The sequence below is a fragment of the Octopus bimaculoides genome, chromosome 14, assembly GCF_046866305.1.
Source record: "Octopus bimaculoides isolate indiv1 chromosome 14, ASM4686630v1, whole genome shotgun sequence".
Taxonomy (NCBI): Eukaryota; Metazoa; Mollusca; class Cephalopoda; order Octopoda; family Octopodidae; genus Octopus; species Octopus bimaculoides.
Window position 1 is genome coordinate 35,498,512 of NC_142941.1, and position 19,208 is coordinate 35,517,719.

Consider the following 19,208-nt stretch of genomic DNA (forward strand, 5'->3'; position numbering starts at 1 on the left):
CTAAGTCCCTTTAAATTCTTTGATATCAAGATTAATTTACTTGAAACTAGACAGGAGTTTCTTATGATGTTGAGAGGGTTAAGCAAATATATACTATATACAGGGCTGGAATCAAAGAGAAAAAACAAAAGCCTCAACCAGTAAGATGCAATATTTTTTTTTTTTTCTGGTTTACAATCTACTCATTACTTTCAGTTACTTTATAACAAAAGTTAGCATTTACTTTAAGGTAATATTTTAAAGTGGTAAAATATAAACACAAATGCACGCACACACAAAACACTTATTTCCTTGAAATACCCAGTCATTTATTTAATAAATCCAGTATCCAAATGAAAGGTAGTCACCCTAACCTATATCTTTTTCTCCAGAAATTGTGAAAAGCCAGTCAATTTATAGTTGCAGAAACCTACTAACAAACTATGTATTACAAAACTCATCAGCATTGAACACCATATAGTTTCAGTATGTTCATAATGTGGCATCTTTACAGAAGAATATTCTATTATATTATATCCAGTTTGCTCATTTAGAATTAATCAAAATAGCTAGTTTACTATCTATTTAACATTTTCTCCAAAGATTTGCCTCCATTCTGATTATTTTGAGGTTTTGTAAAGAAATGATACTTAAGTCAGTAGCTCTCAAATTGGAGAGTGTCAGAACTATACAAATGGAATGGAATGCAATTATCTGAGTTAGGAAGGTCATTGCAGTAGTAGCTAGATTGCAATGGGTGTGTAACATTGCATATTTCAACAGTACAATAATGAACAAGTACTCTAATGTAAAGTAATATACTGTATCTTATTGGTAATTATAGTCATCTAATCTATATCTTCATATTTTGGAAATTGTAACGAATGAGTGTTAGGTAGCATATATCAATATATATATATATATCTGTAATAATAAAAGTAAAATTCTGTCTGTCCATATGGGACCCCTGTATTTCAGTCTACATTTGCTCTACATAGACATATTATACCTTTTTGGAATCAGGATGATCTGAGATTGAAAATCTGCCCTTCATTTGGTTCTTGAATATCCAACATTGGGATCTGATTTAAAAGCATTTGGGTTGCTATTTCTAGCAGGTAAAGCTTGACTGATTCATGCCATCTTGGTTGGCATTAGTCAGATGACATCAGAGTTCAAGGGGGAGATATATGACATTCACTTTGTTAATTTTACATTGAGATAAGAACTTTGCGACAAATAGGCCAACAGTTGGAATTCAACTTGGGATTGGAACAATAGAATGATTGCATTACAGAATTAATTCTCATCCAGCCTTAACCTCTGATCAAACATCACCAGGGCATATAGTCATTATAGACGTATTATAGGCATGCTATTTAGCTCTTGGCCCAATTAGCTCTCTGCAGAAGCAAGCTTTTAAGCTAGTATATATAAATATATATACAATCAGCTTTAAAGAATATAATTATATAGTCTTATCCTACAACAAGGTGATGGTGTTTGAAGGAAGTGTACAATTACACAGTTCCAGTTTTTTCCTCTGATGAAGCTTAGCAAATATGCATTTGGAGAAACACTGTGGCCATGTTGTATGAAGATGAATAAATCTAATTATACAATAGTCTAATTTTAACCTGACATTCATCCTTTCTATGGAAGTACTAAGTTTACCAGATTGATATCTCTCCCTTTTATATATAAATATAGATATGAGATAGAGAGAAAGATTTTAACAAATTCAATCTATTAGTCTAGGCTAATGTAATGAGTTCACAAAGTTTAAATAATTTTGTCTTGAGCAAGAACAAAATTGCTCTTATAAATTACAATAGAGAGACTGCTAATGTATTGACATTTAACTGTAACTAAGCAGTCCATCTTCCTATTTAGCAGTGCTTTTGAAAAGGGGCTTCCTATGGAGCATTGAAGATGGGTTTATAGAGAAACATTCAAAATATCTGAGAGGTACTTACCTACTCTATTGCAGACTTTAAGTTTTTGCTTTGGCAATTGTCTCATTGACAACCCAGCCCTAAATCTGGCATCTATATTAAATGCACTTACTTTACTAACTTATGATACAATATACTATACTATAATATATATATTGAGAAAATAATAAAATTGATAATAATAATAATGATAATGAAAATGATGGTTATATAAATTATTTGTAAAAAGCTTGGATCCATTGTGTTTTCATTTTAAGGCAGAACATTACAATTTAATTTTTATTTTATGATTAATTTTTTTTTTATTAACAAACTTTTCTTTTTAACAAAATAGCTGATGTAATTAGGAAGTGAAAAAAAAATATATATATAAGAAAGAATGAAATGTTAGCTGTGAGCTTTTGAGTAAAATGGTTGTATAATTTGGCGATAACTGTTCTTTGTCAACAAAGATATTTATTTCAATGAATAGAAAAAACACACGCATACATACACAAAAAAAAAATAATAATCTTTTCATTCCCCACCGGGATCCAACCCACCCACAAATAACTAGGATTCCTATGGATCCCTTACCATATATTACATTCAAAATCAACTTTTGTGTCAACATGTATTGATTAATAAATATGTATTTGATACAGAGAGGTGGGACACCAGTTCAAATGCAAAGAATTCCATGCAGAAGAGAAAATTATGAATGGGAGGAAAACATTTGTGGTTGCATTTTTCAATTTTTCTTTTAACTTTACAAGATTATATATATACATATATATATATATATATATATATATATATATATATATATATATATATACACACACACACACACACACAACTAAAAAATAACAAAAGTCTTCAAAATTTTTATTTTGACTTTATGATTTTTCTATTCTTTCCTTTTTGATTTTTTTCCTTTTTTTCTAAATTTTACTCAAATTTATATTGGTTACATTTGTTAAGCACAAAGCCCTATACCTTATAAAGAGATTGGGATTGGGGAAGGGAGATGGGGGTTTGTGATGTTCATGCCTCTTCAAAGAGCACTAGTTTGTGTGAGTGGGGATGAGTAGAATGGTTTCCAACAAGAGGACTTATCTGAAACCAAAGTCACAGATAACATCTCTCATTAGGAACTTCGCTAGCTTTACTTATACAACTTGATCGTCACTTTGTCCCTCCTCTTTCCTTCATAGATAATATAAGTGGTGGGTGGAGGGTGTCTTATGTAGACACAAAGCCTTAGGTTTTAATGGAAAAGATGGAAGCAGAATGCAGTGGAATGTTTATATCTACCTGAAAAGTAATAATGATGTAAAGTTCAGTGGAGGTGGTCACCACAAGCAGAAACATAAACTGGCTCATTGATTTGATCCATCCAACAACAATTATCGTTTTTCAACCTATGGCTTCATGGCAATTTTGCCACTCACCAACACTAGGTTCAATTTGATTAAGCATGAGGGCCCTATATTTTTTAAGGTATGGGAATATGGGGAAATATGATGATCATGAATTTTTTATGAAAGGTATTTAGCAGCATAAGTGAAGTGAAAATGTAAGTAAAGTGAACTGGTTTCAACAGGGAATTGAAACTGCGATGAAATCTTGGCTTGCCAAGGAGCTTACCACTTGCTCTACGATGCATGCCAAAACAAGTCACCAGTAACAAAATATGGAAAGCTAAGAAAAATTTTGTTGAAATTTTTTTTTAAATTAAGTCAAGGCAGTGTCCTTTGTATAAATGAAAATTATATGTTTGTTTGTATATATGTACATATACGTATGTGTGTGTGAGTTTATGTGTGTGCATGTATACATATATGTGTATGTGTGTATCATCTTACTGTGCAATTAATGTACCAAACTTGCTTGATAAAGTTTTCTGGAAAGGTTGTTGTTGTGTGCATGAGTGTGTGTGTGTGCATGTGTGTGTGTGGTGTGTGTGTGTGTGTGCATGTAGTAGGCGGCTGTAGTGGGGAATATTGAGACTACGATACCTTTGGGCACTAATGGTCCTGATAATTGGATGGAAGTTATGGAGATTAATGGTAATAAATTGTAACATTTGGTTTAAGAGATCAGATGGAAACAGAGAAAAATATTGACAGGAGATGGGATTGTGAAACAAAACATATATGTCAACATGTAATACATAGAGATACACAGACAGACAGAGACAGACAGGCAGGCATGAGGATGAGAGAAACAGAGAGCTTGAATGAGTGGTGAAGAGTAAATACTAAACCAATAGTAAATTAGCAGGTATAAGAGTTTAAAAGAGAGAAAGAGGAACAGAGAGAGAGAGAGAGAGAGTAAATGTGTGCTTATATGTGTGCATATTGATATGTGTGTATAAGAAAATGTGTGAAAAATATAAAAATAATAGCATTGAAGAGAGAGATAAACACAAGAATAAAGTTGGGGAACAAACACAGAACAAGACAGAGCATAATGAGAGAGGAAAAACAAAATAGAGAAAATGGGATGATATAAGAAGACAATAAAAAAAGGCAAAAACAAAATGAATAAAAACTCAAAATTGTGCTGCAAAAATATCTAAAGTATACTGTAGAAATTTCTTAACGTAAAATGTATTGCTAAAAAATCAAGTGTCTTGCTAAAATGTCAAAAGTGTACTGCTAAAAAAACAAAACAAACGAAGTGTATTTGCAAAATGAAAGAAAAAAAATTCAAAAGTGCACAGCTAAAAGGTTAAGTGTGTGTTGCTGGAAGATCAAATGTGTATTGCTAAAAAGATACAGTATAGTGCTACAAAATAATAATAATGATGGAAATAATATAACTAAAAAGTGTTTTGTCAATTTTGAAAACTATTGCAAGACGTTTCAACTGTATGTTTGTAAAAGTCAACAAATTTTGGTGCTAGAATGTCAAAATATATTGTACAAATGTGCAAAAGTGTAATTCTAAAAAAGTCAAAAGTGTGATGCTAAAATGTCAAAAGTGTGTTGCTAAAATGTCAAAAAATCTGCTGTTGAAAAAATCAAATGAGCATGCATTGCCAAAAAATAAAATGTGCATTGATAAAAAATAAAAAGTGCATATTTAAAAAATGAAATGTGCACTGTTAAAAAAAAAAAAGTGTTTGATGAAAAAATGAGGCAGAAATTTTACAAAAGAAACACAACAAAAATAGTAATTTGATAAAAGTTTTAAATGATATGAATGAAAAACTGACAAGGGAAAAGATAAAACAAAGGAGATTGAAGAAGAGAATTGCTTGATTTGGAAGAGGGAAACATAAAGAATGAAAAGAGACAAAATATTTCTATCTCTCATCATCTACACAGATGTGTAGTTAAGAAAAATAGAAAATAAGTGTGTGTGTATGTGCACAAGGAGAGTGGGGCAAATACATGATAAAAATGAAGAGCAGGTTGGGAAATGGAGGATAAGCATAAAATGTATGCATTGATATATATATATATATATATATATATATATATATATATATATATATATATATATATATATATATATAAAGAGAGAGAGAGAGAGAGACAGACAGACAGACAATGTACATGAGAGAGAGAAACTACAAAACATACAAAACAAGGAAGACAAAAAAACAGAGTATGTCTTGTGAGTAAAAAAGAAATAGGAGGAATGTCTATGTGTGTTGGTGTGTGTAGTGTAAAAAAGAGAATGAAAGCAGTTTAAATTCACAAAAGAGAAAACCTTATTGTGTGTGTGTGTGTGATTATGCAGCTGTAGTGAAGAAATAGTAAAATAGTAGAAAAAGATATGTATTTCACTAACAGAGAGAGAGAGAGAGAGAGAGAGAGAGAGAGAGAGAGCACTAAAAGAAAGCATGGCAGTTATACTTTTAAATATGTCTGTTTGCATGTGTTTATATATAGGTGTGTGTGTGTTAGAGACAGAAAGAGAGAATGACAGAGATAGGGAAGAACTAAGAGTCAAAGACAGTGGGAGAGAAAAAGTGAGATTATGAAATCAGTGAAACTTCAGAGAGTATGCGAGGAAAAAAGAAAGAGACAGGGAGTAGAGAGGCTGAAGAATAGGGGGAGAGAAGGGTTAGAAACCAAAAACAAGCAAAAAAAATTATTATTTTTTGTATGTTTACACCTTTTTCTTCTTCTTTGATAACCCCTGCAACCCCATTCACTTCATTCTTCTATCTGCCTCAACTCAGCCTCACCCTCTTCCATTTTTGGAACAATAATACTGAGATATTTCAGGATTTGATTTGCAAACAATAAACAATCTAAACATTTTGGTGGGGATTTCATGATGATCGTAGCATCTAATAGCCAAAAACTATTTGCAAACACTTCGAAAATTGGAATAATAACAATAATATAATTGTTATTATTATTATTATTATTATCATTAAAATGTAAAATAGTGATGATGATGATGATGATAATAATGATGATTTCTTTTGTAATAATAATAATGATAAAGACCAGGTTATTAATAAGTCAAAGCAAGGGCAAAAGAAATAATAATCAAATATAATAATAATAATAATAATAATAATAATAATAATAATACAATAAAATTAATAGAAAACATTTGTAAAACAAAAAAAAAAAAAAGGAAAATTAACCCCCCCCCCCCCCCTCCAACAAAAAAGAAAACAAAACAAATATATAAATAGAAACAACTGATGATTTGAAAGCAAATTAGAGACTGAATTAAAGTATATTGACAAAAAACAAAGAATGGAAAAGTCCCAGATTTATTTGATCATTCTGTATGTTCCATTTATATTGATTAGTTAGAAGAAAGGAAACAAAAGATCCAAAAATTATCTATCTATTTATCTATCATCATATATATATATATAAACACTCACATGTATATACATATATATAAAGATATATGTATGTATGTATGTGCACAAATGTATGTATGCATATAGATACACACACATACATATTCATTCTTACCGACATACATATAATGAAACAAACTAAATTAAATTAAAATAATGAAATAATGGAAGTCTTTTAAAAAGGGCACAAAAGCCCTATTATTTCAAAAGGGGCACTAAAGAGGAAGGTTGACGGGGCTTTGGGGTGATGTTCTTTGCTCCATATATAATTTTTTTGTTTTACCAAAGGCATTAAAACGAAGTTAAGTAATATAATAACAATATAACTGCTGACTAAGTTGTTCAGGGTTCAATTTTTCATGAGAGAAGCATTGGTTGGGGGTGAAGATAAAGGTTTATAAAGAAAGAGTGTACCAACAATTTAATGATATAGGAGTAAAGAAATGGGAAAGAAAACATGATCCTGACAGAATTTGAACCCAGATTCTTGAGTAATGAGACTTAATATTATATGAGGATCTACCAATTTTGCCATTCGGGAAAAAATATGATTTTTTAGCTTGTTTTTAGTTTCTTGTTAGGTGCAATGGCATAAAGTCACATCATTTTTGCAGAAAGAGTGAATGTTTTGGGAGTTCTGTCGGTTTTGGTTCAGTGGGATAGGAATTTACTTTGTCAGTTGAATTTACTCAGTATATTGTTAATATATATATACATACATACATACATACATACATACATATATATATATATATATATGTATATATATGTGTATATATATATATATATATATATATATATATGTATATATATGTGTATATATATATATATATATATATATATATATATATATATATATATATATATATATATATATATATACACTGTCAGACTTTAAAGCAGGAAAGTATACTAGTCCTTATATATATTTAATACTCAATATTTCATATATTCAATAAGACATTCAATACTTCATTTCATTTTACTATTTATATTATATATTCCATATTCTATATCCCACATTAATTTTATAAGAATATAAATAAAACATAAAAAACAGAGTTGGAACTCTTTTAAATAATATATGTGTGTGTGTGTGTGTGTGTGTGTGTGTGTACACAATTATATGCGTGCACACACATACACAAAAAGCAAGTGGTGGGGTTATGGGGAAGGGGAGGGTTAGATTCCTGAAGACAAATGTTTGAGAGAAAAGGGTGTAAGTGAAGCAGTTATTGTTGCTTCTAGAGTAGAAGATGGGGTTGGATGTTATATGAGTTACTGAAAAGAAGTGGTGGTGGTTGGGGGAGTGGATTAGGTTGGCTTAACCTGAACAGATCAAGTGAGCCTGAGTGAAAGTGCCATAAGATCAGCAGTAGAGGCAACTGTAGTTGTGGTAGGAAAGGCAGAGGGAGCTTTTTTATTTTATTTGCAGGGAGATGATAAAAGAATAAGTGAATTCAGTTGGAATCAAAATTAAGAGGCCTGAATTTATAATACACAGAAATGCATGCATGTCATCTGATGTTCAACTGCCTTGACCATCTTATTTCTTTTGTGGCAAGGCAGAACGCTTGAAGTTTATAGAAGAAATCGAATAAATGAACCCACATCACGGCAAGAAATGCAAAGAAGGGCAGCTCTGTAAAACTCACTAGTTCACCTGGAACTGACCCCAGAGACAAGGCTGGGAAATGAGTCTTAAAAAAAAAAAAAATGCAAGCATTGATGCTAATGGCAGTGCTCCAGCATGGCCACAGCCTCTGGCTGAAACCAATAACAGAATAATACCATGACATTTGATATTTGACATTGCTATCAAATATCTCAAAGGCATTTAGCACAGTGTGTGAATAGCTACAATTAGGAATCAAAAGACAATCATGGAATCACTTCACCAGGGAGTAACATCTTGTCTATTTCAATGACAATAGGCTAGTTTGTATTTTAACTGTGGCAACTGAAAAGAATTAGTGAAACAAAAATAAATAAATGGAACTTAACCAGCAGCCTTCTTAGTTGTGCTTAATAACTTTAACCCTTATAAGAACAGCTAGGCTCATTTATTTATCTTTTGGATTGGATCACTTGTTTTTATACTAGAAAAACAAAACTTTTTGTTGGACACTGTATTTTAAGTGTTTGTGTATGTGTAATACCAAAGTGGTTACTATGCACTCACAGGTATGTAGAGTGTGTGTGTGTGTGTGTGTGTGTGTGTGTGTGTGTGTGTGTGTGTATAGTGTGCATACAAATATTTTTATATATGCATACATTTATATGTAAAAATACACATAAATATATTTATATACCTATATATCATATATATATCTATATATATATACATATATATATATATATATATATATATATATATATATATATACATGCATACATACATATATACATGCATATATATAGATACATACACATGGATTGATATGAATACACAGAAGAATATATGTATATATATATATATATATATATATATATAGGTCTACATATATGTGTTTATATGTGTGTGCACATAAAGATAATTAACCTAGCGTGATCTCACTACTCTGAGTTTTTCAGTTTGTTGCATTTGTTTAATCCACAAATATGAGGAATCTCCTTGTTGCAGCAATAAAATGAATCTTTTCCAACAGCTTCGAATGTATAAATTCTACTAGGTGTATTGAAAATGGGTCCTGTAGGATGAGCCAAAAGATAATGTTGCTTGTCTTTTCATACAACTAAATACATAAATATATATATGTATATATCCTTATGCAGATCTGTCATAACACTTAAGTCTCATACTACCAGAGCCTAATCTGGTTTTCATGGTGTATGAGTGACTGAGATTACAACACTATCCACTGGATGGAATACCAGTCCATCACAGTGTTAACTTCCCAGCTATCACTGAAACTCATTTACTGCTGAGTGGATTGGAACAACATGATATGAAGTGTTCTGTCCAAGAATGCAGTGCAACTCCTGGTTTGAGAATCAAAAATCATGATCTTAAGATTGTAAATGCAACAATATAACCACCAGGCCAATCACCTTCACCATATGTACATAAACACATACACACACATATATATAATATAAATAATATATAAATATATGCATGTATCCATACATATATGTACATACCTACATCTATATGTATACATACATGCATATATGGGTACAGGACATCACAAAAAACGTTAAACACAATGAGTTTCGTTTCTCATTGTGTTTAACGTTTTTTTGTGATGTCCTGTACCCATATATGCATGTATGTATACATATAGATGTAGGTATGTACATATATGTATGGATATATGCATATATTTATATATTATTTATATTGTTATATGATCGAATGCCACGTATCCTTTTCCAAGTAAGTATATATATACATATATATATATATATATATATATATATATATATATAAACGCCTGTGTTAGAATGGGAGTAGCTGATGAAGGAAAATGTTCTCTATGTGGCCTGTGTGTGTTCTGTATTCTGGTTATTATTATTTTTTTGTCTACGTTTTGTTTGCAATGTCCTATACCCAGATATGCACCTATATATACAGGTAGACATAGGTATGCACATACCTGTACGTATATATGCTTATACTCATTTATTATTTGTTTTATATATATATATATATATATATATATATATATCATATATTCAAAAAAGAAGCACACTCTAAAGCATAGAGCAGTAATGTATTTATATTCAGTTAAGTATATGTCTGGTCATAGAGTGACCAATGACTTCGCATCCTTAAAGTGCATAGCTTTATGGACAACTTGTCAGACTCTAATAGCTCTTCAATGTATCTGTATCTGTGTGTGTGTGTGTGTGTGTACACACGTGTGCAGTTATTAATCATTATAACAGCTGAAATACATAGTGACTACAATGATTTTTTTTACTTAAATTAAGCACAAAGCTGCTAATTTTGTTTTGAATGAAGGAAGGGGTGGACAAAAAGGGTTTGATCTAAAAAGAGTATTATGGAGTTTTCCTTACTATTTTTTCTCCTCAGTAGTAATAATATATTGAAACAGAGTAATAATAATGCTATGAAAATGTACTGAGAACAAAAATAAAAATAAATGTACTGAAAACCACACATACATAAATAAAATAGAAAAACCAACAGGTGAAATGTTAAAATGAAATTTTCTAATCATCAGTAAACTTATTATTATTATTATTAATATTATTATTATTATTATTATTATCATCATCTATAAAATTCGAAAAAATATTTTTGTATTTTAAAAGTCTTTTTTGTTTTTAGTAGTATTTATTGATTCACAAACAAATAAACAAACATGCAGACTACATCACAGCAATTTTGTTAGGAAGATAAAAAGTAACAAACAAACAAACAAACAAACAAATCCCCATAAACATAAAAAATAACATACAAACATAAAAAATAATTTGAATTTCTTCATAGTCAAAGAAACAATGAGATGGATGATGGGGGTAGACAGTGTGTGAGAGACTGAGTGGGGAGAAGAAGAGAAAACTGTTTTTTTTTAAAATAAGACCAAGAAAGTTAAACAAAAACAATTACAAATAAACAATGGTTGTGGTGATGGTGGTAGTGAGAGGAATGGTGAAAAACAACAACAATAACAGTTCAAAAATATAAAGAAAAGATGTAAACAGAAAAAAAAAACAGAAAATAACAGACAATAAAATGAAAGTTTAAAAGACAAATTAAACAAAATTAAAACAAATAAAATTTGAACTATCTAATAACAACAACAATGCTTGTTAAAGAATATAGCATTGGTGGTGGTGGTCATGGTGGGTTGAGGATGTAATAAAACAATAACAAAACCATAAATAACAAACATCATTATAGTCTGTGATTTATCTTGTGTTTCTTTCTTTCTTTGCTTTTGGAATTTTTCTTTTTTTTTTCCCTTTCTAGAAATTGTTGTAATTGCACTAGGTAGGTCCATGTGTGTGTGTGTGTGTGTGTGTGAGATTTATTTTATTAATACTGTTAATGATGATTATTTTTGCAATTATCATTTCAAACACAGGTACATGTAGCGACAATTTTTCTTTATTTCTTTCTTGCTTTTTTTTTGTTTTGTTTTTTTTTGGTCCGTGAAGAGAAAGCTGTGTAGTTGATTAATTCAACCTTGCCAAACCTGAGTATGTGACTGGTATTATTATTTTATCAAACCCAGAAGGACATAAGCAAAGTTGACCTTGGCAGTATTTAAACCTGGAACATAATGGACATTTGAACTGTCACAAAATATCCTTGCTTGATGCTCTACCGATTCTACGAATTTGCTACTATGATGATGATGATGATGATGATAGTGGTGATGATGACAATGATTTCTGAGACAGTGTAACCACAAATATTTGTTTGGGAAAGAGTGTAGGAGCAGCCAATGCTTTTGTCTCACCCAAGCCTACTACAAATGAAAGGCTAAGATGCCCTCTGTGGTTTGTGGATCCAGCATGTAAAATAGCGTAACTAAATACCATAAGACACTCAGTTAGACATTCTACTGACTTCGTCTGATCTCGCCCCTCTGATGACGATGATGATGATGAAATTGATGATGGTAATAATGATGATGAAGATAAAGAAATTGTTGGTGGTTGATGCAATGAGTTTTCAGTGAAGTTCCCAGAGATGTAGATGGTAAGGAACTTCAACCAATGGTATAAACTTATTTGTGATTGCAATTTTAACTAATGTATTTGAACTGTAAGGTTTTCATGAGTTTTGACGAATACACATGCAGATACACCTGCATGCACTGCTACAAATGTACACACAAGCATGCACATCTATATACATATCCATACATATACATAACACATTTCTGCACATATATATATATATATATATATATATATATATATATATATATATCTTTTTTTTAATTAATTGGCAGAAATTCACAAGTTACAAAGATGAGTGAAGGGCCAAGATTTTTAGGAATGCCACTTACCAAACTGTTTATAAAGTACCTATATATATATACACATATATCTTCAGATTTATTCTTTATCCTTGCAGAGAAACCTATTTCCTAAAATCCTTCCCACTTATCAGAGAGGTACTGGGATTTGTGTATATGTTTAATGAAGTTATGTATATGAAAGTGTGTGTTTAAGTATCTGTATACACATAATTATGTGTATGCTTGAGCATATGAATATATACGTGAGAAATTGTACTTTCTTATACCACTGTATAGATATGCTTTCTCATATATATCAACCTGGTAACATGTGTAGCTGTTTAAATGTGAGTGTATGTAAATACATATGGGAAGTATATAAATTCTTATTTATGTGTATAAATGTATATGAGTGTGCATGTGTAAATTTAAGTGCATGATGTATCTTGTAGTAATGTATGTTTGTGTCTGTGTATGTTTGCGTATATGTATGTTTTTCGGTATAGACACATATATTCCAATATAATTTGGTCATAAGTGCATGAATAGTGATATTCAAATGCATGTGTTTATGCTTACACAGTCTCAGTGTAAATGCTTGTGATTATGTACATGTTTAATTTAATAAGAGCCAAGGTATATACATACATACATACATATATATATGCATATACATATATACATATATATATATATATATATATATATATATATATATATATATACATACATACATATATGTACATCTATATATATATATATATATATATATATAACAGTTTGACTCAGCTCCACATGATTTAAAAGCTCCATTGGCAAGTAGGACACATCCATCTCATTAGATACTGAGAGCAGTCTCTGATGAGATGAACATGTTCTGTCAACTCACGAAACTTCAAGTCATGTGCAGCTAAGTCAAACCTTTATTAAAAATATAAGTAACTTGTATCAAGTGTGTTGAGTGCTACTTTCTCTCATTTGTTCACTCACTCATGTGTATGTATACATATATATATATATACATATATATATACATACACACATATAAATAGGAATATATATATATATATATATATATATACATATATATATATATATATGTTATTGAATATTTACTTTTGTTACCAAGAAACTACAAAACAGAATTTATCAGCAGAAGCACAGTTGGGTAATATAACAGATATGTGAGATTTTGAACCTTGTCTGAATATTTACCGATATATTTAGTTGGCATTACATGATGCATGGGAAATAGACTTGAATATGTCATGATGACTTAATCTTATTAACCCTCTGTGGATTAAATAGAGATAGCAGCTGGGTATTAAGCTATAATAAATATATTGGGAATTTATAGGGGTCAGTAATCAGTATTGGCCAAGTCTATCTCTATGTTAAACTGATGTTCAGGGTGCATAAATGGTTACTTTGATTATTGAGCCAGTACTAGGTGTTTATGTCAATCAGTTCATGCTGATATAATTTAGTGATTGAGAAAGAAATATTTTTGTCATTTCTGTAAAATATTTTAGTGAAAATGCTTGTAAAGTGTTAGATTATCCAACAAATGTTTTCAGAATCTGTTAAATCTTTTAATACATAAATCTGATTTTCCTTTGACAAAATAGGAAGGATCTTAAGACGCACATTGTACATTACTTGTTATTTTGGTATTTTGTATAATTGGTGCCAAGTTTTTTTATTAATTTTTGTTCAATGATTAGATTATGAACCTTTTTTATATATATATATATATATATATATATATATATATATATATATATATATATATATATATATGCATATATATTTATGCATGCATCTACACCAGATATACATATCGTATATATGTGTGCATTTTTGAGTGTATATGTTTGTGTGTGTATATATATATATATACAAATTTAGTAAATGGAGTAAAATGCATATGTTAAATGAATTCATTTAACACATGCGTTTTACTCCATTTACTAAATTTGTATATTTACTCAAGTACCCAAAATAACAAGGAGTTTCTACCTCATAAACAGGAGTTACACCACAGTCATTTTGTGATCTTTGCTACCCTAGTATCTATTAACCAATTTATTTTGTCGGAGTTAATTATTAACTTAGAGAAAATAAATACATATAATGATGATTATATATATATATATATATATATATATATATATATTTATATGTACGTATGTATACATATTTTTGCATTTATTCATTTAGTATTTGTTGTACATTCTTTAAGTATGATAAAGTTATCTGAATAGAGATAAAGATATGTTTTGAAGCTTTACTTTATGCTTTATTCTGATTGTTGAGCCCCAGGTCAGCCCTGATTAAGTAGATTAAAGACATTCTAGTCAAGACCTTTCCATGGGATTTTGTTTTGGTGGGTGTTTTTATATATCTAAGACTGTATTGCTTGATCTGTTCTTGTTATTTTCATTTTTCTTTTTTAATTGATGATAGTAAAGTGTTATTTGGTTGCTATTTCTAGCAGGTTGAGTAAGTATGTTAAGGTTGTCTCAGTGAGTCATGTTTAGATGCAGAGAGGACACCAATGGTCTGGAACATTTTGTAATCCACAATAATTTACAAGCAGGAACTTCAAATTCCTGTGGCCATGAGACTAGATTATTTGAACAAGACAGCATTCATCCTTACTACTATAGGCACAAGGCCCAACATTCTGAGGGGAGGGGATAAGTTGATTATATAAACTCCAGTGCTCAACTGGTGCTTATTTCATTGACTCCAAAATGATGAAAGATAATGTCGACCTCAGCAGAATTTGAACTCAGAATGTATAGACAGATGAAATGTCACTAAGCATTTTGTCCATCATGCTAACAATTCTGTTAGCTCACTGCTCTTACAGTACAGTAAAAATAAGCTTGTATCATTTACACTAATGTATAAGTGCCTGTAATTCATTTAAATATTCAAATAAATTTAATATTTGTTTGATTAAAATTGTGTTGACAAAGGTGATCCTCTCTGTTTCAGAAAAACCAGTAATGCCAGAAATGCTTTTGTAAGTGAAGCTTCCAGAAAATCAACATTGCATCTGTATATTGTTGCAATGGCTTGCATTAAAATTTATTACAACTTTGCTACTTTAAAGCTTTGATTGTGTAACCCTCCCTCCCAGGACAGCCTCAATCAAGCAGACTTATGTTGTTTCAAAGATGTAATTTTATTATGTAGTTATGCATAATGGGTTGTGGAAAGGAGCTATAAGAATTAGAACCATTGTTATTTGTGTTTCACTGGTTTAGGAAATGTTAAATGGTGAGGAAAGGGGTATTTTTCTTTTCTGTTTTACATTTTCCGCTTCTCTCTCTGCCTTTTTTTTACATTGATTTTTTTTGCCAAGGGATTCTCTTGTCTTTCATTTTTAAAAGATTTTTATTCCTTTTTTGTGCACTTTTACTGTTTCAATACTGTTGATATTATTATTATTATTATTATTATTAGCAAAATTGTTATTGTTATTATTATTATCATTATTATTTTGCTTCTAACTTGTAAAGATGGCATATCAATAGCATAGCACCAATGAATATTGGGAGAGGTGATGATGATAAGAAGGCAATGAGGATGATATGAAGGCGATGATGGTGCAGATAACGATGGTGTTGATGATGACAACAACAACAATAATAATTTATCATAATAATAATAATAATAATAGCTTGAAATGGATGCCATATGTTATTTATAAAGGGAATAGATAAATGGAAAGTTATGATTTTCATGCCTTTCTTTAATAAGGGCATTAATCATGAACTGGGACCTGAAGATTGGGTGACACTTGGGCTACAAATTCAGTTTAATAAGAACTTAACCAGCCAACCAGTGGCATTCTATGAAGGCTATAGATTTTCCTTTATATAAGGTTAATACTTATATTTCAAAGATGCAGGATAAAGCTGATAGAATCAGCATCTGCAACAAACTAGTACCAGTAATATACTGGTTCCAGTATATAAATGGTACTAATCTCACTGGTTTTGAAGTGTGGGCAGGTAGGAGGGGGTGTCGAAAGGCAAATTTCAATTGCGGCAGGAGTGGACTATAGATTAACGAAGTTTAGAACCAGTTGCAGTGAAGCATCCAGCTTTTGGCATTTTTTCCATCTCAAGCTATTGTTGTCATACAAACTATATTGATAACGATGATATTGATGATGATGATACCAATATAGATAATAATATGAAAAGATAACACATACATATATATATGGTTAAGCTTTGAATATTATTTCAGCCATTTAAAATATTTTTTCCCTCTTCTTTTCCTTCTTTTTCTTCTTCTTCAAAAAAAAATCAGAACATTGCTGCGCAACAAGTGTTGATAATGCCATTATGCATGTGCATTTGTTTTTTTGCTTTTAAATTTTAAACTATAATTTATTATCAGTGATTATATTTCTTTGGCAGAGCAGGGTGGAAAAATAGCATGTATAGTGTAATGGGGCAAGGGATTTAAAAAAAAACAAAAAAGAAAAAAATGTAGTAGCATTTTGGTTCAAGTTTGTTCAGTGAGAACTTGGTTTAGTTTAGTTTGGTAACAAAAAGCTTTCATCTCAAATTCTTCTGTTTCATTGCCTTTTAAATTCATTTTTGTTATTTGAATTAATTTTTTGTGGGGAGGCTCTTTTTAGGGACAACTTCTGGGAAAATGGTACTGGCAGACCACATTTTTCTTTTGTTGATATTTTTTCTTATCATTATTTGTTTATTTCTTCCTTTTATATCATTTTGTCCTTTTAAAAAAATTTTAAGATTTATATTTTAAAATTTTTCATTAAGTTTATTTATTATGACTATCATTTCTTTCTCGTAGTCCCTTGTTATCTTGACTCTTCTGGCCAATAAAACATTCATTATTGTAATAATTATTATTAATTTTATGTATTATCAGCATTATTATTATTATTAGTAGTAGTAGTATTTTATGCATATGGTAGTTTGGGTAGAGCTGGAAGTGGTTTGGCATAAGATGTGAAACTATTCCTCATCGGTAGGTTCCAAGGCTGTGATGGTATAGTGGAACCACTGCTACCTACTCGAATAGATTTTAGATCGATGATGTCGGTGCAAGGTGTGCCCTGCCCCACATTGGACTGGTAGATAAGTTTGGGGGTGGCACTAGGGTCTTTAAATCTACCGAGGGATTTTGATAAGGCTTTGCCATCTGTAGTTTGAACTGCCTTCGGTTGGTAGGATATGATACCTGGACAAAAGAAAAAAAAAAAGAGAATTCTAATGAGGTACATTCATTTACAAATGAGGCCATTTTAGTGTGGTGCTGATAGAATTAGTTAAATGAGGTGTGCAGTGTAAGCATTTCTACCATGATACTGGCCCATGGGGCTTATTTTCCTCCCTGAGGAAGAATGGAACTCTGCAAACAATACGAACTAATGAAATAATCATTGATTAAGTACAGTGCAGTACCTAATTATGCAGAGCTCCACCTGCCTGTCTGTGGTGCATATTTAGAGCTAAGTGGACTGAGGTCAGGGTGGTTTAAGTGTCTTTGGCTATGGACAACAACAGCACATTGCATGTGACAAGATATGACCTATCAGCAATTGGTTCATTTATCCAAAACACTATCAACTCAGCCAGATGTGACACTTTATAAAATGAATGCAACAAAACATACATTGAGAAAGATTTAAAATAGATGGAAAAAAAAAAAGACTTAAATAAACAAAAATAAATACATATATAAGCAAGTAAACAAACAATCGAATAAATACAATACAAATAAAATAACCAAAAGACATCCTTTGAACAAAAGCTTTCACTGAATAATAAAAAGAGAAAAAGAAAACAGTAATTTATTTTTCTAATTTGGCAAGTTTTTACCTGTGGGTCTATATTTTCAAGATAAGTTACTGTGAACATAATTTAGGCACACCAAACTATTAAACACAAATATTGTGTTCCTATCCACACTGGTTTTCATTCAGTCTCTTCAGTGACAATCTTCAGGCATTATTTTTCAAATACATACATACAAATATATATATATATAGATATGAAGCATTTGAATTGTATCAACATAATGTAATAAAGGTGTTTCCCTGAAGAACTGTTCTGGACCTGCTGAGGATGCAAACAGCCACACTGGTGAAAATGTATAGGGAACAAATAGTATAGACTGCATCTTGTATTTATCATACATATCCATACATATGTATATATATAAAACCATAGTCAGTATTTGCAAGAAAGTGTGACTTGATTACATGTTCCACACTTTTGCTAATTACTCTTGGTATCTATGTAACTTAAAGAAGACATAGACACTCTCTAAGCCTTTCTGCCACCATTGACTCAATGGTAGCAAGATGAAGAGAGGTCTGCACTACCAAGTCAGGTGGTACTCATTTTCAGCTGATAGGAAATAAATGCCTTGCCCACAGACACAGGTAAGACACAATGTGCTATCTGGTCCAAGACACAAACCTACAACCTCATGATCCTGAGGTTGACATCC

At 30.6% G+C, this 19,208-nt stretch overlaps 1 protein-coding gene and 1 long non-coding RNA gene across 11 annotated transcripts in view; one reads left to right on the forward strand and one right to left on the reverse strand.

Annotated features, from left to right (window-relative positions):
- Positions 1-19,208, forward strand: part of LOC149132684 (uncharacterized) — a 451,111-nt gene that overhangs the window by 229,840 nt on the left and 202,063 nt on the right. Inside the window, exon 5 of one of the 5 annotated variants that reach the window (XR_016244287.1) lies at positions 11,887-12,012. The exons of the other annotated variants lie outside the window; for them this stretch is intronic. This is a non-coding gene — a long non-coding RNA (uncharacterized LOC149132684). Of the gene's footprint in view, positions 1-11,886; positions 12,013-19,208 lie in introns of those variants that run through there. 5 annotated transcript variants of the gene reach the window in all.
- The window catches only part of LOC106883333 (protocadherin beta-9), a 311,641-nt gene continuing 307,573 nt past the window's right edge, over positions 15,141-19,208 (reverse strand). For all 6 annotated transcript variants that reach the window (XM_089362699.1, XM_089362693.1, XM_089362696.1 and 3 more), the window contains one exon: positions 15,141-17,933. In XM_089362699.1, coding sequence (XP_089218825.1) covers positions 17,778-17,933 — 156 coding nt within the window. In that variant the 3' untranslated portion in view covers positions 15,141-17,777. The remainder of the gene's footprint in view (positions 17,934-19,208) is intronic.